This window comes from Stegostoma tigrinum, chromosome 11, assembly GCF_030684315.1.
Source record: "Stegostoma tigrinum isolate sSteTig4 chromosome 11, sSteTig4.hap1, whole genome shotgun sequence".
In the NCBI taxonomy this organism is placed as follows: Eukaryota; Metazoa; Chordata; class Chondrichthyes; order Orectolobiformes; family Stegostomatidae; genus Stegostoma; species Stegostoma tigrinum.
This window is the reverse complement of record NC_081364.1, coordinates 63,893,370-63,915,993: the sequence shown is the minus strand read 5'-3', so window position 1 is coordinate 63,915,993 and position 22,624 is coordinate 63,893,370. Positions and strand designations below refer to the sequence as shown.

Here is a 22,624-nt window from a genome sequence, read left to right as displayed (position 1 = left end):
AGTTTTCAGAGATACTAATGGAAAATAGAGAAATATAAACTTGTGTTAATGCACTACCATTGATATACAGGAGTACTTGATGGTTGTACTTGAGTTTTAGGAAAAAATGCCTTAATACACTCTGAACGATAAAAAACAATGTGGAAATTGAATTCTTTCCCTCCCTCCATTACAGTGGCAAGCATTGTAGAAATGTAGCTGGCTTGTGGTCAGGAGATATACTGCCAAATATGCAGGATAAAGATAAGCAGATAATTTCTTTGTAAATTGAAACATTTCTGTTTAAATAGCCTCTATCTATTTCCTTCTGCAGAAACACAAGGTGGATTTATTTTACAAACTGCGCCATGTAATGAATGAGCTGATTGATTTGCGGAGGCAGCTTCTATCTGGTCACCTGACTCAAGACCAACTCCGTGATGTCAAAAGACATATTACAGTCCGCCTGGACTGGGGCAATGAGTAAGTTAATCTAGGGAATTTTGTTTATTATTAGTATTTCATGTATGCTGACTGTTTATGATAATTATACACTTTTTGTCCTTTGATTTGATTGTCATATGTACCCAGATACAATGAAAAGGATTGTTTTGTGTGCTGTTCAGACAAATCATACCTTTTGTTATAATGCAGAGGTTGATGCCCCTCCACCCTCTGAGAACTAAAACCGAAATACCCAAATTAGAGCGCCTCACTCTTTAATCTGTAAAAGGAGTGTGAAAAGTGGTGTAACCCACTTTACCACAAAACTTACTTTAAAATCAACAAGTAACAATTTAAGTAAACTATTAACAAATCGAATAAACCCCTTCTAACTACTAACTATTCCCGAATAAAGCAAGCTTCTAATGATATGCTGTTCCAATAAATGTAAGTCCCACTTGTATAAAATAAAAATAGGATTTAGTCTCTCAAAATTATAGCCAGGTTACGTGTCTTCTGGAACGCTATGTGCCTTCTCTGTCAATTCCTCTGTCAGGAATGTCTCCTCTGTTGATTCTTCTGTCAGGAATGTTAACTAGTTGTGCCATCAGTACAGTTGTTATTTAGATGGAACTTCATCTAAGACATGGAGGAGGCTGTGAGAGCCAGCGATTCTCTCTTGAGAGCTGAAACGTTTTAGGTCTGACGGCTGGCAATTAGCTCTACGGCTTTGCCCAATTGTCCTTTTTTTTAATACCCTTGATGATATGTCAATATTTCTTACAGTAGGATTGGTCTGTGTTGTCAAAACTATCATGTTTAAATTTGTAGATAGTGGGGCTGCCGATGCTGGAGCACCTGAGATAACAAGGTCTCGAGCTGGATGAACACAGCAGGCCAAGCAGCATCAGAGGAGCAGGAAAGCTGACGTTTCGGGTCTGGACCCTTCTTGAGAAATGGGGGAGGGGAAGGGGATTCTTAAATAAATAGGGAAAGAGGGGGAGGCGGATAGAAGATGGACAAAGGAGAAGATAGGTGGAGAGGAGACAGACAGGTCAAAGAGGCGGGGATGGAGCCAGTAAAGCTGAGTATAGTTGGGTAGGGGATAGGTCAGTCCAGGGAGGACGGACAGGTCAAGGAGGCAGGATGAGGCTGGTTGGTAGGAGATGGGGGTGGGGCTTTAGGTGGGAAGAGTAGATAGGTGGGAGGAAGGACAGGTTAGGGAGGCGGTGACAAGCTGGGCTGGTTTTGGGATGCAGGGTTTAAATTTAGTTGGTTTTGGTATCTAAGTGTCTGGTTAAATTGATTGCCTAAATTTAAAAGAATGTTGTCTTAAAATAAAATCTACTGCTGCTTGGCCTGCCAACTGTACAGCCTTATGATGCAAATGTTTCGACTTGACTGCTCTCTGTGTACCTACAAACTTTCAAGCTGCTGCTCACAGACATCCATTTTAAATCTTTAAGCATAGAAAAAGCACACAGTCTTTTAAAGGGAGTACACAGTGCTTGCCCCCTCTAGCATTTTACAAACACCAAATTCTAACTTCCTGCCTCCCGATCCACAAGCACTCTACTCAACTTCACAACACTTACATCAGTACATCAGGGTAATAGAACCGAATACAGAATATAATGTTAGAGCTACAGAGAATGTGCAGAGATGGATCAACTCTAATATGATAGGCTTGTAAATAAATCTGATAATAGCAATGAAGAAGCTGTTCTTGAATATGTTGATATGTTTTTTCAAAGTTTTGTATCTCTTGCTCAATGGAAGTGGGTGGAAGAAAGTATAACCAGACAGGGGTCTTTGATTATGTTGGCTGCTTTCCTGAGGCAGTGAGAAGTATAGATGGACTCGATGGAAGTAAAGTGGTTTGCTTAGTGGATTGGTCTGTGCTCACAATTCTCTAATTTCTGCGGTCTTGAGCAGAGCAGTTGTCATCCCGAGCTGTGATATGATGTTTTCTATGGTGCATCTATAAAAATTGGTAAGCGTCATTGTCGAGATTGGTAGGAATCATTAAGAGTCACTGCCTTTCCAGTGTTGAATTGGAGTAGAATAGAAATAAGCGAAAGCCATCTATAAAAAGCAAAATTTGCCATCTTCATTTATAGGAACTTTATTCACTTTTATCTCAGCTACCATGCTGTAATTGAATACTTAAATGCTGGAAACATATGGACCAGTTTCAGATGTCTAAGTAATTTGTATATGTTGGGAAAACAGTTTTAGTATTAGGAATAAAGCAACAACTGATTTCCATTTATTTTTGCCCAGACCAGTTGGATATTTTGCACGTTCAGAAGTAGGTCATGGAAACAGCTTAAGGGCCTAGAGTGAAAGGGTGACTGCTTGGCAGTCCAACAGAAACTGCAATCCCACCCTTAAATCTGTTTTTAAATTCAGAAGCTGATGAGGGTGCTGATTCCTCAAGGGAGTGCAGTCAGAGCCACATTTGTGGCACTGCTAGCAGTTCAGCTGTACGGGAAGGCAGTTAAAAGAAATGGGTAGCAATAGTGATAGGGGGTTCCTTAGTTAGGGGATGGGTGTCTAGGTGGGATCTCTTTGTGTCAGTGCAGACTTGAAAGGCTCAATGGCTTTTCTGTACTGTAGGGATTCTGTTATTCTATTGAAGAGGGATGTGGTCTTACAATCAGAATTTAGGGACCTAGGTAGAAAATTAGCAAGCAGGAACTCAAGTGTAGTAATTTCTGGATTGCTCTGAGTGCCATGTGTAAGCGAGTACAGAAATAGGGAGATGTATGCACATCTAGAAAAATCAGGCAGGAGGGAGAGCATTAGATTCATTGGACACTGTGACTGGCTCTGGGGAAGATGACATCTGTACAAGCCAGATGAGATGTACCTGATAGAACTGGAATGGGTTACTTGCAGGGTGATTTCCTCATGCAATTGCGAGGGCTTTAAACCGCCTCTGTTCCTACAAACCGCCAAATCAGTTAAACAAAGAGAGGATAGTAAAAAAGAATACAAGGAATCATAAAATACAGATACAGTTACCACTAATAGAAAGAATAGCAATTTAATGGGTGAAACAGAGTAAGGAAGAAAGAAATGCAGTCAAAAGCAGGCTAATTGTGCATTTGTGATTGCATGGAGTATTGTAAATAAGTTTGGAGAGCCACAGGTGCAAATTGCCACGTGGAAATCTGACGTTGTGCAGCCAGCATAGACCTAGTTCAAGAAAGAGCAAGAATCTCTATTAACTATTCCTAGGTAAACTAAGCAGAGGAGAAGGAGTGGCAGTATTTTCATTGCTGAGGAAAAAGAATATCTCAGACAGCTCAAAGGGTTTTCATCTGCAGGTCGGGGCATGGCTGAGTTGTTAAATTAATACTTTGCAACACTGTTTGTACAAAAGGGAACTACTGCCCAGGCCGTAGTGACTGTGGATGAAATTCTGTTTGAAGAAATTCCTCCTCATCTCAGATATAAAAAGTTGTCCCTTCTTTCTGAGGTTGCACCCTTGGGCCCTAATCCTTTCTAATAGTGGAAATATCTTCTCCATGTCCACTCCATTCAGGCCTCACAGTATTCTGCGAGAGAGTGCTGACACTGATTCAGAGTATGGAGTGCCAATGCTTCAAATTGCGGTGAAAGCAGGTACAATTGAGACGTTCAAGAAGGCATCGGAAAATTATTTGATAAAATAATGTACAAGGAAATGAGGGAGAAGCAAAATATTGGCATAAGTTAATGATGCTCATCTGAAAAGCCAGTACAGGCAAATAAGTCAAATGGCCTCTTTTTGTTCCTTAACACCTCTGTGATTCCATAAATAATGGTAAGGAATTGGTAATAGAGTTTTGATGTTCATGGGTTCACAATTTATTACAATCTATTTACATAATTTTGAGATGCACTACAGTTGCTAATTTATTAGAAATAAGAGAAATTTACATAATTTGACAACCATTTTGTCAGTGAGCAGTGAATTGGAGAAGTAATTGCATTCACATTCTTCTTCCATTCTCGGTTGTATTTCTAGAGAAGTCAGTGGTGTGATAGTAATATTTTTGAACTCGTAATCATGAACTTCAGGGCTGGGGATGTTGGTTCCAAACCCACCATGGTCAGTGGTAAAATTTAAATTCAGTTAAAAAGTCTGCAATAAAAGAAGTTGGCATAATGACAACCATTGATTGTCATACAAACCCATTTGCTTTGCTTTAGGCAAGGAAATTTGCCATCCAGGTCTGGCTTAAACATGACTCCAAACCTACAGCATTGTGGTTGATTCTTAATTGTCTGATCCAAGATATAGATTTTAAATCACATGTAGAGACATTCTGTCCTGCATCAATAGTCATCTTCTGTGCCTTACCTTCAAAGGATTTGTTTAACATTGAAATACTTTCACTATCCAAAATCAGAAAGCCATAATCCCTTCTGAAGACAGAAATTTGCCACATACTGGGCAGGACTATCAGCATCCGTGCAGAGAGAATAATGTTAACATTCCAAATTTGTAATCTTTAATCAGAACAATTCTCATGAAAGGAGTCTTTCTCCCTCCATAGATGGTACCAAACTTTTTTTTTCTATTCATTTTGTGAGATGTGGACGTCGCTGGATGGCCAGCATTTCTTGCCCATCCCTAGTTGCATTTGAGAAGGTGGTGGTGAGCTGTCTTCTTGAACCGTTGCAGTCCTCTTGCTGTGGGTTGACCCACAATGCTATTATGGAGGGAATTCCAGGATTTTGACCCAGCGACAGCGAAAGGACATTGACTTGGAGGGGATCTTAGAGGTGGTGTTCCCATATATCCGCTGCTCTTGTTCTTATAGGTGGGAGTGGTCTTGGGTTTGGAGGGTGCTGTCTGAGGACTTTTGCTGAATTTCTACAGTGCATCTTGTAGATAGTACACACTGCTGCGACTGAGCTTCAGTGGGGGAGGGAGTGAATGCTTGTGGGTGTAGTGCCAATCAAGCGGGCTGCTTTGTCCTGGATGGTGTCAAGCTTCTTGTTTGTTGTTGGGGCTATACTCATCTAGGCAAGTGGAGAGTATTCCATCACACTCCTGACTTGTGCCATGTAGATGCCAAATATATCCAACATTTTCGGTTTTTAAGTATCATTTCCAACATTCCAACATTTACACTTTATTACTTTAGCGGTCTCAATAGGAGAAAGCCCAGTTACCTTTTGAGCCTCATGACTCTTCCCAAGGAAAATTTTGTTTTTTTCTCCACAGAGGCTTTCAGGCCTGCTGAGTTTTTCTGGCACTTTCTGTTTATATTTCAGCTCTCTAGCATCCATATTGACACAATAGGTTTGCAGATACTGGGCCTTTTATTCCTGAAAAGACTAAGAAGGAGTTGAATGAGTATTAAAAAAAGCATATTTTCATTTTGTTATTTTTTTAAAATGTTGCTTGTATTTTCACTAGATAGCTAATATCATTGTTTTTTTTTGTGCTATATTTAAGTTCGTGCTCAGTGCATGTTTACACTGCTCATAGAAGCTGAAAAAATGGAAGGGATAAATTGTACTTTCCAATATGTTTATAAAGAATCGTAACTAAGGTTGGGTCTATGTATTACCCCTAAAACAAAAAATAAAACAGGGGTTTTCACCTCGCAAACAATGAGGTTTCCTTCCAAAAAAAGTCATCTGTCTGAAAAGCCCCAAACTATACAAGATATAAAAAGACTGAGCACCTGTTTCGCCTACAAGACCTGCTTGCTTTTAGGTAACTAGGAATAGTAAAGGGTGGAAATGCAGTAAACAGTACAAAGGCAATTGTGTGTTGGCCTTCATAGCAAGAGTACAGGAGTAGGTTATGCAGTGTCTTGGTAATATTGAGAATATTGTTTGCAGTTTTGGTTTCCTTATCAGTGAAAAGGTGTTCTTGCTGTAGATGGAGAGCATATTCTTTGCCAGACTGAATCCTGCGATAGCAGGACTAACATATGAGGTGGGGTTGAATCGGTTAGCATTATATCCATTGGAGTTTGGAAGAATGAATGAAGATTTCATAGAAGGCTATAAAATTCCAACTGCCAACCCTGGCAGCTGCCTGCACTGTGTCATGGGCTTGAGATCTGGGTGAGATAGATGCAAACAAACCAGCCATCAGACAAAATTATGACCCCCCTCCCCATGAAAAGAAATCTGTAGGCCCACGTAATGTCCAGTCCATGGTACATGTTTTGCCTTACAGAAACAAGTGAATGTTAATTGTACATGTACAAAGTTTCTTTTTGAAATAAATAAGACTCTGAAAAAAGTTCTGAAAACCTATTTGACAGCTTTCAAAAGTGCATAATAGCTACTTTCTGTTAAATAGACTATTTTTTTCAAAAACAGTTGGTGTTTGTTATTCATATTTCACACAATAACTGGGTAAAGCAAATTTGAATCTGTAGTCTTTAAGTATTGTTTTGGGAATAAGTGTTAGTTCTCTTGAGGGAAGAGGAAAAAGTGTTCTAAATTGAAAGGATTCCTGTCAGAACTCTAATTCAGGCAGGTAATATTTAATATTGTAGTTTATTTTACTTTATATATCATATATTTGAATATTGTTGTGATCTCAGCTAATGATAATACTGTACAAGTCAGATCCCAGATTGAAGCCTAGCTTGGTAAACTATAAATTTTACTTCTGCTATTTGTTTACTGTGTTGGTCAGTCACTGGACATATTTACACAAGGCTACCAATGTGCTTTCAACAAAATAACAAAAGTTACTACACAGAATAAACTGAAGCTCAATCCCAGTGAAATACCGCTCCTGTCTAAACTCTTGATTTTTTTTCTCAATTGACAAGAACGCAAGGGTTTCTTATTGTTATTTTTTGTATATCCACCAAATGTAATTTTCTATCAGAGACTTATAGACACAGACTAACTCTCAACTATTTTTCTCCAAACTAACCTCTTTTGAAAACAGCTCCCAAGACTTCTCATAGTTTACTTGACTGGTTCTCTGCTGCTAAAGAATACATCTGTTCGTATGCATCTTTTGTTCAGAAATGTGGCTACTTCTAATCTTTGACCTTCATTTTCCCAGATTGCAAGATCTCAAATTAATGAACACTTCAAGATAGCTTGGAGGATTGCGTGTCTGCTCCTTTTGCCTAAACTGCATGAGTTCTTGAATTTTATTTTGACTCATTGCATAAGAAGAAAATTGTCTGATCCTTTTACAAAAAAAATCACATTCACAGAACTGAAAACCAAAAATCTATTTATCTCTACTTAAAAATCCAAGTTCCCAAAAAGTAATGTATTAAAACCTTTGTCACACTGTGTAAACTTTCAGGGTTACATTAAGAAAATAGGACATTAATAACCATAACCAGTGGTCATGGTTTAAAATAATTAACAAAAGAACTGGAGAGGAAATGAGAAATTTCTTCACACAATAGGTTTTTTAGTACTGCTTGAAAAGACTGGTAGAATTGCATTCTGCCAAAGCTTTTAAATGGAAATTGGTAATGTCCTCGAAGAGGTATAAATTGTAGTGTTACGAGGATAAAGCTGAGATGAGGAATTCAAATTAACAGTTCCTTCAAAGAACTAGCAGTGGCATGATGAGCCAAAAGGATTATTCTTTCTAAGATACTAGAATTACCTTCCACTGGATTTAAGTTCCTAATTTACTTTAAAGTTATTTTATGTTTACTGTCATATTGTTTCATATTTCATAGTCCACCATTTTATGTGACATGTTTAGAAAGTTCATCAACTCATTACTAAGGTGAAGGGCTTATCTTATGAGGAAAGGTTGAGCAGCTTAGGCCTGTACACATTGGAGTTTAGAAGAATGAAATGTGATCTTACTGAACTGTAAGATCTTGAAGGAACTCCATATGGTGGATATTTTCTTTTGTGGAGATTGAAGCCATATGATGTAGGTGACAAATGAGAGCTCTCCCTTTTAGGAAGAAATGCTGAGTTTTTTTTCTCTGTAAAGGATTGTTAGAGTATGGAATTCTGTTTCCTAGCAGGTTGTGGAGACCAAGTTTTTAAATTTATTGGAGGCTGAGTGAGGGAGAGTTTTGATAGACAATGGAGTCAAAAGAATTTACAGGCACATACAAGAACGTGGAGCTGAGGTGACAAAGTTCAGGCTGTGTCATGTTGAATGGTGGACAGGTCTGAAAGGTCAAATGACATACTCATGTTCCTTTGTTCCCAAGTTCCTATTTTTCTTTGAGCTGACAAGCTTCGTGAATGCTTTTCACCTTTTTTTAAATGCATCTATTGGACATGGCATCATTGGCAAGTCCATCATTTATTGCCTATCTCTATTTGTTGTTGTGAAAGTGGTGGTGAACTATATCATTGAACTAATGCAGTCCATGTGCTATGCACATTCCTGCAGTGCTGCTGGAGATGCAGTTCCAGGAATTTGACCCAACAGCAGTGAAGGGATTTTAACTCAGGGTGGTGCCTGGCTTTTAGGAGGTGGAATGGCAGTGGCAGAAAGCTTGCAAGTGGTATTGACCCAAGTGTCTTTTGCCCATGTCATTTTATTAACATACATATCAGAAATAGGACATTCAGCCCCTTGAATCTGTTCTGTTATTTACTAAGAGTACAATATTCAGTAAGGATTGATCTCATTATGGCCTCAGCTCTACCTTCCTGCCATGCTTGATACACTTTGAGTCAGTCCACCTCTGCCTGAAAAATATCCAGTGCACGTATCTTCACTGTTCTCTGGTGCTCTTTATCTCCCCCTTAAGTGGGAGAACCCTTATTTTTAAACTGCATCCCCCAGTTCTAGTCTCTTGTATAATGGGATAGGCAACTACCCTGTCACCAAAGATCTTGAGAGAGCACCTTCCTGACCCACAACCACTCCTACCTCGAAGGACAAGGGCAGCAGATGTATGGGAACACCAGCATCTTCAAGCTCCCCTGCAAACCAATCACCATCCTGACTTGGAAGTATATTGCTGTTTCTTCACTGTCGCTGGGTCAAAATCCTGGAATTCTCTCCCTCAGCACGGTGGGTCAACCCACAGTGGGTAGACTACAGCAGTTCAACATCACAGCTCACTACCACTTTCTCAAGGGCAGTTAGAGATGGGCAAGAAATGTTGGCCACCCAACAATGCGCACATCCCACAAATGAATAAATCATGATGACTTTACCTTTATTTAGTAAAGCCTGTCACTTTTGAACATCCACCTATATTTTTATTCAAACAGTTCTGATGATTGACAGTTATTCTGCTTTCTCTTGACCTTACCTAAATTTAAAACCTAACTTCATTCTTGTCAAACTCAAACCCAAATGTATGTGTCTGCAAGACAGAGAGTATTTTGTCACAAAAGGTTTGACGTGCTGGTGAGGGAGTGGGAAATTGAGGGCTAAGAGGGTCAGGATGGGAAGAGAGCATAGGAATGGGAGAACCCTCATGTGGAGCACAAACTCAGTTGGAATTCTAATTCTAAGTTAACTACAGCTGGGGGCAAGAAGGTTTAATTCAAATTTACATTCTGAAATTCCACATTTCACCCAGATAATTGCATTTGCACCAGCTGCATAGATTGGCTGTTTTAACCCATTTAAAAATTTCGCCAAGCAGGCACTTGAGTGCAAAGGAAACTTTGAAAGGTCAACAAAGGGTTACTAAAAAAAAGCCATAACAAAGATAAAATAATGAAAGAAAATTAACACAAAATGTAAGAAGCTCCCATAAGTATATAAAAGTGAAGAAGATAGCTAAAGTGAATGTTATTCTCATGGAGGATAAGACTGGGGAGTTAAGATAATACAGAAATGGCGGAGTCTTTAAATCAATATCTTGCTTCAGTTTTCATGGCGGAGGACACTAGTACCATCCAAATAAAAGCAAGTAACACAGAGATTATAGAAAGGAACCTTTGAACAATCAACATCACTAGGGCAGAAGTACTGAGCAAATTATTGGGATTGAAGGTAGACATGTCCACAGAGTCTGATGCCCTCCATCCTAGGGTCTTAAAGGAAGTGGCAGCAGAGGTATTGGATTACTGGTTATAATATTGCAACATTCCCTCGATGCAGGAAATATTCCAGTGGTTTGGAAAAAAATGCTAATATAATACTCTAGTTCAAAAAGGAAGGTGAGCAGTGGCTGAGCAGTATTAGCGCGAGACTATTAATCCATACACCCCAGTAATGTTCTCGGGACCTAGGTTCAAATCCTGCCATGGCAGATTATGGAATTCTGAGCCAATTTTTTAAACAATCTGGAACTAACAGTCTAATGATAGAACAAAAACAGAACTTGCTGGAAAAATTCAGTAGGTCTGGCAGCATCTGTGAAGAAAAATGATGACCATGCAACGAGTGTTGATTGTCAGAAACACAATGTGAAATTTGACATTCTAATGTGTTCTGGCCTACATGTGATTCCAAGCCCACAGCAGTGTGTCTGACTTTTAACTACACTCTGATTTGATTTGATTTATTACTGCCATGTGTCCTGAGGTGCAATGAAAAGTGTTGCCCTACAGTTGGGGATGTGTGCAATTAGGGATGGAAATAAATGCTAGCCCAGCCAACTGTGCCCATATCCTGTAAAGGAATTTTTTAAAAATGGCAGGAAATAGGAAACTACAGATCATTCAGTAATATTTATGGGCCTCCAGAAGGGTGGCCCAGTGGCTCAGTGGTTAGCACTGCTACCTCTCAGGGCCAGGGACTTGGATTCGATTCCAGCCTTGGGCGACTGTCTGTGTGGAGTTTGCACACTCTCCTTGTGTCTGCGTGGGTTTCCTCCAGGTGTCCTGGTTTCCTCCCACAGTTCAAAGATGTGTAGCTTAGATGGATTGGCAGTCCTAAATTGCCCGTAGTGTTCAGGGATGTGTAGGTTAGCTATGGGGAAATGCAGGGTTACAGGGATGTGGTAGGGGGGGTGTGTCTGGGTGCTCTTTGGAGGGTGGGTGTAGACTTGATGGACCAAATGGCCTGCTTCCACACTGTATGGATTCTATGAAGGCATATGTGAAAATGTTGCATCAAAGGCTAATGCACAAGGTAAGATCACATATGGTTATAAGTAAATCTGTTAGCTTGGTTAGAAGGTTAGATAACTGATAGAAAACAGAGAGTCAGGATAAATAGGTCTTTTTCTGGTTGGCAAGATGTGGCTGGTGAGGTATCACAGGATTAGGCCTCTGATCCCAAACTGTTTACAATCTGTATTAATGACTCAGATGCAGGGATAAAAAAAATACTACAGCCAAATTTGCTGCTGATATTAAAATAGGTATGAAAGTAATTTCAATAAAGAAATAAGACATTCACAATTGGATAGGTGAATGCGCCAAAATTTTGGAAATTAAGTTTCACGTTGATAAGTGTAAGGTTATCCATTTTGGTCAGGATAATAGAAAAGGTAATTATTACCTGAATGGTGGAAGACTTAAGAGTGCTGAGGGATCTGGGTGTCTTTGTGCATGAATCATAAAACTATTATGCAGATCATATGGAAGACAAATGAAATTTTGACATTGCTAAAGGAATGGATTATGAAGATAGGGAAATGTTGCTGCAACTGTACAATATATTTGTGAGATCACACCTAGAGTATTGCTTACAATTTTAGACCCCTAACTTGAGGAGGGATGTAATTGTATTGGAGGTAGCTTAGAGGAGTTTCAGTATATTGATTCCAGAGATGAGTTTCTCTCCTGAAGAGAGATTGAGCAGTTTAGGCCAATAGCCTGTGGAGTTTAGAAGAATGAAAGGAGATCTAATTGAGGTATTTAAGATGATTGGCAAGGGTATTTGTAGAAAGGATGTTTTTGTTAGTTGGAACAACCCAGAATGAGAATTTTTTTTTAGGGTGGGGGTAGCAGATTTAAAACATGAGAAGAAATTACTTGTCTCAAGGGCACGAATTGTGGAATTCACTACCTTGGAGTCTGGTGGATGTTGGGACCTGAGACAGACTTCTCATTTATGGGTTGAAGGGCAATGGAATGCAGGCAGGAGAGTCGAGATGAGACCAAGATGCGATCAACCATAGCAGCTCATATCAGAAAACAGAGCTGGCTTGAGGGGCTGAATTGCCCATTCCTGCTCCAGTTCTAATGTTCCTCTGGTCAAAGTAACAATTAGTACTAGCATGCTGGGGATTAGTGTAATCTTATTGTATGGAAATAAGTTTGACATTGAAACATAGGAACAGGAGCAAGCTATTCAGCCTATTGAGGCTTCCCAACTTCTCTCAGTCATGGATAACAAAGTGTGAAGCTGGATGAACACAGCAGGCCAAGCAGCATCTTAGGACCACAAGGCTGCTTGGTCTGCTGTGTTCATCCAGCTTCATACTTTGTTATCTCTGATTCCCCAGCATCTGCAGTTCCCATTATCTCTGATCTCTTCTCAATCATGGCTGATCATCTACCTTAATACCATATTCCCACATTATCTCCATATCCCTTCATGTCATGAATGACTTAATGACTGAGCTTCCACAGCTGTCAGGGGTAGAGAATTTCAAAGATTCACCACTCTTAAGTTAAGAAATTCCTCTGCATCACAGTCCTAAATGGCTTCCTTTTCATTCTGAGACTCTGTCACTTAGTTCTAAACTTCACAGATGAGGAAAACATTCTTTTTATGTTTACTTTGTCTACTTTTAGACATTTTGTACATTTTATGAGATGCCTCTTATGCTTCTAAAGTCCAGAGAATACAAACCCTGTCTTGTCAATCTTTCCTCATAGGATTGCATCACCATCCCAGAAATCAATCTGGGGAACTCTTCTATGTTGCCCTATGGAAAATGTAACCATCTTTTGGAAAGGGGTCCAGGATTGCACAGACGCAGTCCACTTCAGACACAGTGTCACCAGTGTTCTATTCAACTGAAACAAAACTACTTTTGTACTGAAACCTTCTTGTGATAAAGGCTAACATACCATCTGTCTTCAGAACACCGTGCTACACCTACAAACTAGTTTTCAGTGACTGATCAACAAGGCATCTAGGTCCCTTTGGATATCAATATTTTCTAATTTATAACAAATACTCTACACCTCTGTTCTTCTGAGCAATGCTTTCCTTATTATCTGCTGGAAGGCTACAAAGTATTCATTTAATGTCTGTCATTTCCTTTTCACAATTAGATCTTCCCTTGTGGCTGCCTAAAAGACATTCACTTTAACTTTCACTAGTTTCTGCCTCTTGTCTCCTACTCGTTTACTCTGTCATTTTAATTTTTCTTTCTTTACTAATTTCTTCATTATTCTTTGTTTTATTCTAAAAGTTTTCCAAACCTTAAGATTACTATTCTTTTTAGTAGAATTATAAATCACTTCTTTTAGCCATATGCTGTTTTATGCTATGTTAGCTGTGGGTTGCCACTTTTCCTATGTGGTGATAACTTGAAGGGAGTTCTTTAGTTTTATAAATAATGTACCATTCTTTTAAATATTTGCCACTATATATAGAATCATAGAATGCCTACAGTACAGACAGAGACCTACCATCATATATTTGAATCGTGATCTCTACCACCAAGAAAGGCACGAGTAGCAAATACATCTGAGATAACAAGGTGTCGAGCAGGATGAACACAGCAGGCCAAGCAGCATCAGAGGAGCAGGAAAGCTGATGTTTCGGGCCTAGACCCTTGTTCAGAAAAAAAATTGTTTGTCTTGGATCACAGCAGATCCTTGAGTTTCAATATGTTGCTGCTTTGACATACCACCTGTATTGCAATTCGTTTGCCATTTTTTTAATGAATTAGTTATATTATTCATTTATGATGCTGCTTGGCCGGCTGTGTTCATCCAGCTCTACACTTTGTCATCTCCCTAGTAAATACATCTGCAAGTTACCCTCAAGACACACACCATCTGACTTTAAATTATATTACTGTCCCTTTGTTGTCACTGGATCTAGATCATAAAACTTCCTTCCTGACGGCATTGTGTATGTGTTTACACCCCAAAGACTGCAGCGTTCCAAGAATGCATTCACCATCACCTTTTTGAGAACAATTTGGAGTGGGAAATAAATGCTGGCCTAACCAGTCACACCACATGCATGATTGGGAAACCTAGTTATTTTCATTCAATCCATTAGATAACTTGTCTCTTGTACCCAAGTGTTTATTTCATTTAGATTTAATATACTAAAACTTAAAAAATCACTTCCAAACTTAATATAAAATGGATACTATTCTGCAGAAGCTTTGCTGCAAAGTTATTAATTGAAGGGAATGAAAGTGGAAATTGAAGACACAATGGCTATAATTTTTCAGTCTTACTTTTTGGTTTGACTTTGGTGTTGGGAAAACAACGAGAAACAATAATTCATCAGAGAATTAGTATTCACATGGACAAATGTATGTTCATTAAGAAAAGCCATTATGGATTTTTTTGAAATGGTGATAAACTAATTGGCTGGAGTTTTAAGATGTGATACAGGAGTGTTAATGAGCATCGTGTCATTGATAACTGTACCTCCCAGTCGCGAACCATTTCAACTCCCCCTCGCATTCTTTAGACGACATGTCCATCCTGGCCCTCCTGCAGTGCCACAACGATGCCACCCGAAGGCTGCGGGAACAGCAATCATATTCTGCTTGGGACCCCTATAGCCCAATGGTATCAATGTGGATTTCACAAGCTTCAAAATCTCCCCTCCCCTGACTGAATCCCAAAACCAGCCCAGCTCGTCCCCACCTCCCTAACCTGTTCTTCCTCTCACCTATGCCCTCCTCCCACCTCAAGCCGCACGTCCGTTTCCTACCTTCGAACCTCATCCCGCCCCCTTGACCTGTCCGTCCTCCCCGGACTGACCTATCCCCTCACTACCTCCCCACCTATAGTCATCTCTTATAGGCTCCATCCCCGCCCCTTTAACTTGTCTGTCTCCTCTCCACCGATCTTCTCCTCTATCCATCTTCGATCTGCCTCCCCCTCTCTCCCTATTTATTTCAGAACCCTCTCCCCATCCCCTTTTCTGATGAAGGGTCTAGGCTTGAAACGTCAGCTTTTGTGCTCCTGAGATGCTGCTTGGCCTGCTGTGTTCATCCAGCTCCACACTTTGTTATCTTAGTGAAATTGATGTGGTGTGTTTCTTTTCCAAAAGTTGTTGATATCATTCCACACAGTAAACCTGTAAGCAAACTTAGGGATCATGCAATGAAAGGGGCAGTTGCATTATGGATACACAATTTACTCAGATAAGAAGCAGAAAGTCATTGCTATTGGATATTTTTGCCTGGAGGAAGGTTTGTGGTGGAGTTTGCTGGGAGTTGGTATTGGGAACCTTGCTTTTCGTGATTTTTATGTACAGGGCACATGATACAAAACTTGAATGTATTATTTCTTGGAAGGCTTGGAAGATGCTATTTTATCTGGAGTGTGTATCTGTTAATTGGTTTAATCATTTGATGATACAGTTATTGTCACGTGTATCTTGTTCCAAAATACGGTGAAAAATGTGTGCAGCATTGCTACTCTTCAGCGCCATTTTAAAACAGAAGAATAAATCAAAGCATAGAATATGAAGGCAGAAAAAGAAGAAATAAACAAAATGTCCAACTTTATAGTACTTCTTGTTAAGTTTTCTGTCATGGGCTGGCTGTCCAGGTATTAATCCCCTTTGCAATGAAAGTTGCCACTCTTCTGTGCCGTCTCGCCTTCACTGATGCCCTCACCACCATTTTTCCATGCTGGACCTCACTAATACAAGATTATCGTACTGGCCCAAACTCAACTCCATTAATGTCATGAGTCTGCTTCAGGCCTACCTTGCTGATGCTGCTGGGTGTCATACTGGGCCCAAACTTGCCTCTGCCACTGCCTCCATGAATCTGCGCTGGACACCGAAGCTGCTGGGGACTTAAACTCACCTCCTCAGCAGTGATGAGTCAGTGCTGGGACCTCATTGATGATACGGAAGCCAACAAGAACCCGAACTCACTTCCGACACCACAACCAAGAGAATGCTGTACTGAGCTTACTCAATCCAAGGCCTACTGGAATCCGTGTTCCTGGTCCCACTGGCTGTCACCCATGCCATTGCTGCAACAGAGCTCTTCACTAAGGGGTAAGTAAAATAAAATAGAAGATGAAAAAATACAAGGAGAAGGGAATAAAAAAGAAAAGAAATGAAAAGAAAAGTGGATGGCATGGATGAATCCCGGGCTCAGAAGGCTTTTCCACCACCATTTTTTAAACCTACTTTATTTCTCAAATTTTAACATAGTATATGCTTTGGTAATAAAGTGAATAAAAAACATTAGCAATATAAATAATTGTATAACAAAACTATTTCATTAAAAAACTTACTACGAATGGCAACACAGATGGTAGGTCAAAGCAGCAAATATGGAAACTCAAGGATCTATTGTAATCCAGGACAAACATAACTACGGCAACTAGAACAAAGAAAATTATAGCTCAGGAACAGGCCCTTCGGCCCTCCAAGGCTTCACTGATCGAGATCCTCTGTCTAAACATAGCATCTATTTTCTCAGGGTCTGTATCCCTTTGCGCCCAGCCCATCCATGTACCTGTCCAGATACATCTTAAAATACTCTATCATGTCTGCTTCTACCCCTTCTGCTGGCAACACACTCCAGGCACCCAGCACCCTCTGCATAAAGAACTTTACATGCATATCTCCCTTAAACTTTCCTCCTCTCACTTTGAACTCATGACCCCTAGTAATTAAGTCCCCCACTCTGGGGAAAAAGCTTCTTGCTATCCATCTTGTCTATAACCCTCATGATTTTGTAGACCTCAATCAGGCCCCCCTCAATCTCTGTCTTTCTAATGAAAATAACCCTAATCTACTCAACCTTTCTTCATAACTAGCACCGTCCATACCAGGCAGCATCCTGGTGAACCTCCTCTGCACCCTCTCCAAAGCATCCACATCCTTTTGGTAATGTGGTGACCAAAATTGTACGTAGTACTCTAAATATGGCCGAACCAAAATCTTATACAACTGTAACATGACCTACCAACTCTTGTACTCAATACCTCATCTGATGAAGGAAAGCATGCCGTATGCCTTCTTGACCACTCTATTGACCTGTGTTGCCACCTTCAGGGAACAATGGACCTGAACACCCAGATCTCTCTGAGCATCAATTTTCCCCAGGACTTTTCCATTTACTGTATAGTTTGCTGTGAGAATTAGAAGTGTTGACGTTCAGGTACCTTCAGCTCAATGTTTGTGAGCTGGAGGCTCAACTACAGACACTACAGTGAAGTAGGGAGGGAGAAGTTACCTGGATTCTTGATACCAGGAGGCAGACAAATCACTGACACTATAGGGTGTTCTGATATGGTCACTGATCAGAATTGGGAGGGTGTGGCGACAATTGAGGCAGATAAGGGAATCCAGAGAACAGGAGTATATGCAATTATCCTATAGGTTTGAAGTTCTCTTATTTGAATGAGAGCAGGGACTGTAGGATAAATGACTGTGGCACCATAGTACAAATAGCCATCATTGTGAGTAGGGGTGGTGCAAATTAACCTATTTGTAGTAAGAGACAGATTGACTCTGTTCACTGCGGCAAACTAAAAGAGACAGTGTCAAGATGGCTGTTATCTGCTCAGATGCCAGGGTTCAGAATATCTGAGATAACAAGGTCTGGTGCTGCATGAACACAGCAGGCCAAGTAGTATCTTAAGAGCAGGAAAGCTGACATTTCGGGCCTAGACCCTTCATCAGAATTATCTGACCCTTAAGAATATCTGCCCTGTGCTGGAGAAGAACGTGCAGAGGGAGAGGGAGGATCCAGTTGGCATGACTCATGCAGGTACTAATGACAGGTAGAACTAGGAACAAGTTGTCCATAACCAGTTTGAGAAACTAGGCACCAAGTTAAGGAATAGAACCTCAAGGGTAAAAATCTCTGGATGTCTTCTTGGACAGTTCCCGGCACCAGATTTCAGGAAGGATGTGAATGCATTGGAGAGAGTGCAGAAGTGGGTAATGAGAATGGTTCCAAGACTGAGAAATTTCAGTTCTGAAAGAAGCTTGCAGATGTGTACTGATTTGCTTGCAAAGGAGAAAGTAGCAGAGATGGAGAAGATAGGGATAAACTGTTGACACACTGAGAGGCATCAAGAACAAGAGGACACAGTTTTAAACTGATTTGCAAAGGACCTGATAAAAAGGCATTTTTTGTGCAGCAAGTGTTTATAAATGCACTGCTTGGAAGTGAAGAGGGGTATGTTCAATTGAGATATTCAAAAAGACAATTGATGATTATTTGAATAGAAATAAAGTTTGCAGTTATGGGGAAAATGCAGGAAAATAGCACTAAGTCATTATTCTCATTTGGAATGTTAGTGGAGACGCTAAACAGCCACATAATGTACCGTGACAATTATGCCTTTGTAATTAATCTTTTCTCGTTGCATAATACTAGATCTATAAAATAGATCGTCCTTCATTGTTTATTCAACATGATCTGCAAAACTATTTTGCTTGGTGTCTTCTCCAAATTACATTGATTTATGTCGTGATCATGATTCTGGGTCACTTTTGTGGACCAAAACTGGCATAAAATTCTGGAATAATCCACTCCGCATCAGTCTGTTTCTACTTAGTGTGGTATTTTAGTATCAGAGACTGAAATTGGTAAATGGAACTAACCTACTATCACAATCCCACATTTGTTCCAAGACTGTAGTGAAGGAAGTTGAAAGGTCCTTTGGTGACCCTGAAAACGCTAGCCCGGTTCTTCCAATAAATCAGTGATTATTCTATTTATAATTAAATTTTATGATCAGCTTGAAACTTCCTCACTATACTATCTCATTCTATTCACTTCACCTATTTCATTTCCCTCTATAAACAGAACTCACAAGTCCTAATATAAAGCAAATAACAGCTGTTTCTCCTGTTCCAGAACCCAGCTTTGTACACAAGGTTAAGCACTTATAAAATAATAGGCAATTCGAATGCAGGGTGCAGATTGTAATACTTCCAAAGTGCAATGATTTAGGAGCTACTATTCGTGCAGATGTCTAGACAACATACATAACATCTAAACTTTTCACATTGTTTTTAATAATTTTTATGCCAGGCTACTTTTTCAAGATTATGATTAATCAATATCTGTTTAAACTGATCTGAAGACATTAGCACCATGACAACTTTAATCTTGTATTTGACAGCTTGTTGGTTGACAGAAGTAGCAGTCTGGCAAACATGTTTAATGCGTTCATATTATTTACACTTATACTTACATCTTTCAATAAAAGCAGTCTGTCATATTTACCTTGTTTCATAGTGTAAGTTGATATTTCAATGTAACTTTAGGTTTTAGATTAAAATGTGAAAGGTACAATATATAGTGTTGGACCTCCTTGCCTAATGAAGGATATACTAGACCTAAAGTGAACAGAACAGTTATGCATCATTGGATAATGTGCTGAACATCAAGTCTACCTGCCTTGGTGCCTTAAGGGTCTGGTGTACGTGCACACCAAAGTCTCTCTGATCCTCAGTCCTTTTCAGGGTCCTTCCGTTCATCATGTATTCCCTCACCTTGTTTCTCCTACCAAAGTGCATCACCTCATTTATCGAGATTGAATTCCATTTGCCACTGATTAGACCATCTGACCAGCCTGTCTATATACTCATGTAATCTAAGACTTTGTGTTCTTCCTGTACTGGAAACCTGGTTGACTCTGATTGCATTAAGCTTTTCTATGTAACCTGCTATTTCTTCCTCTATAATAAGCTCTACCATTTCCCCAATGATCGATGTTAGGCTAACTGGTCTCTAGTTTTGTACTTTCTGTCTCATTCCCTTGAACAGGAATGTCACATTAGTAGCTTACCAATCTATTGGAAGACAGATGGAACCTAACAAGTTTTGGAATATTTCAGCCAATGTCTCCACTATCTCTACAGGCCTTTTCCTTTAAAACCCTAGCATAAATTCCACCAAGTCATCATGATAGTCTACCTTTATTCCCATTATTTTGTCAAATACTTTGTCTCTCATGATGAAGATGCTTATAAGACCTTGCCTCCCTTGTTTATTTGTAATTTTTAGGATGTTTATATTGTCATCTGCTGTGAAGACCAACCTATAATACTGGTTTAAATTATCTGCCATTTGCCTACTCCCCATTATTAATTCTGTAGTTGCATTCTTCCAAGGTCCCTCACTCTCTTTAGCTACTCTTTTTTTTTAATATACCTGTATAAGCTCTTGCTGTATTTCTTATCCATTTATTTTCAGAATTGGTTTTCTCCCTCTTTAATAGCTGTTTCGTCACCCAATAATGGTTGCTAATAACCTTTTAGTCCTCTGGCCTGTCACTAGTTTTTGCTACTTTATCTGCCCAAGATTTGAATTGGATATTCTTTTTGACTGTCTTTGTTAACTCTGTGGTTCATTCTTCTAACTGAGACTTTCCTTTTGACTTGAATAAAATTCTACTGTCTGTTATGAACTATATGTTAAAAGTCTTCGACTGCTTGTCTACTGACTTGCCTCAAGCTCTATATTTCAAGACAACTCTTTCTTCATATATCTGTAATCACCATAATTTAGTTTGAGAATACTGGTTTGAAACCAGATTTGATCTTGAAAGTATACCATGTCATGACCACTGTCCCTTAAAGAATCCATAGCAATGAGATCCCCCCCCCCCCCCCAATGATGCTGCTTCATTATACTATCCTGCTCTCAGGTTCTGCCAAGTACTGCTGTTGGAAAGAATCTTGATGCACTCAATAAATTTGCACTCCATTTTATCATTGCCTTTTGATTGGTCCAGTCAATATGCAGATTAAAATCACCCGACAGTTATAGTGCCCTTCTACCTGCCTGTATTATTCTTTGGTATATACTTTGTCCTACAGTGAGACAATTCTTTGGGGGCGAGAGACATCTCCCATTTGTGACTTCTGTCCCTTGTATTCTTTATTTTCATCGAAACTGATTAACATCATGTTTTGTTGCATCTATATCACTACTTGCCACTGCATTGATACAATCTTTTATCAACAAAGCAACCCCACCTCTGTTTTTCATTTTGTGTATTCATCTAGAACATTGAATATGCTTGAATAATGAGTTTTCAGCCTTGGTCCCCTGCAAATACATGTCTATAAAAGCGATGAGAGCACGTTAATATATCTGCATATGCTATCGACTCATTTACTGTTTTCCAAATGCTGCAGTCATTCAGTTGAGGAACCTTAAGCATTGACCTCTTACCCATCATTACTTTGATTCCAATTTTTGCTGCATTCTTCTGCGTATATTTTCTCCCCCTTCCTGTCACACCTTGATTATCATTCACCTCTTAACTACCCTGCATCTCTGCTCTTTTTTTTAAGCTCTTCTTCAATTAAAAACGTTCCTCTACCAATTGTTTTAAAGCCCTAAACACAAGCCAAAATAGAACCCTGGTCCCAATACAATTCACTTAAAGTCTGTTCCAATGGAACAACTCTCAGTTCCTCAGTACTGGTGCCAGTGCCACGTGATTTGGAATTCATTTTTCCTACTCCAATCTTTGTGCCATGCATTTACGTTTGTCATTTTAATTATTTTTGAAAACTTGCGCGTGGCTCATGTCGTAATTTAGCTGTTATAACCTTTGTGATTTTAGACCATAAGACATAGGAGTAGAAGTAAGGCCATTCGGCCCATTGAGTCCACGCCGCCATTTAATCATGTCTGATGGGCATTTCAGCTCCACTTCCCTGCACTCTCCCCGTAGCCCTTGATTCCTTGTGAGGTCAAGAATTTATCGATCTCTGCCTTGAAGACATTTAACGTCCTGGCCTCCACTGCGCTCCGCGGCAGTGAATTCCACAGGCCCACCACTGTCTGGCTGAACAAATGTTTCCTCATTTCCGTCTTAAATTTACCCCCTCTAATTCTAAGGCTGTGCCCACGGGTGCATTTTGCATTTTAATAAGCCACAAGCTCTAGTAGTCCCTCAGCCAAATCTCTTTCTTGACCTATCACTCTTGTTGTTACCCATATGGACCTCAAAAACTGGATCTTTCGCTTACCACTCCAAGTTTTTCCCCAGCCCACAAAACAATGCTGGTGTCAAGTAAGCGACAGAGCTTTTAGGGCTCTGTGTCTTCACTACAGAGATCAGTGCCTGTCCTTTTATGCTACTACATTTTTCATTACTCCCCCAGCTAGAATTGCACTCTAGACCACAACACTGGTCAGTTCACTCATCCTCCCTGCAGTTTGTGCTCTTGTCT

At 39.8% G+C, this 22,624-nt stretch overlaps 1 protein-coding gene across 6 annotated transcripts in view; it reads left to right on the top strand.

The window, feature by feature from the left end:
• dock3 (dedicator of cytokinesis 3) overlaps positions 1-22,624 on the top strand; it is a 1,242,443-nt gene that overhangs the window by 681,175 nt on the left and 538,644 nt on the right. For 5 of the 6 annotated variants that reach the window (XM_059649506.1, XM_059649505.1, XM_059649507.1 and 2 more), the window contains one exon: positions 314-462. The exons of the other annotated variant lie outside the window; for it this stretch is intronic. In XM_059649506.1, the coding sequence (XP_059505489.1) occupies positions 314-462 (149 nt within the window). The remainder of the gene's footprint in view (positions 1-313; positions 463-22,624) is intronic. 6 annotated transcript variants of the gene reach the window in all.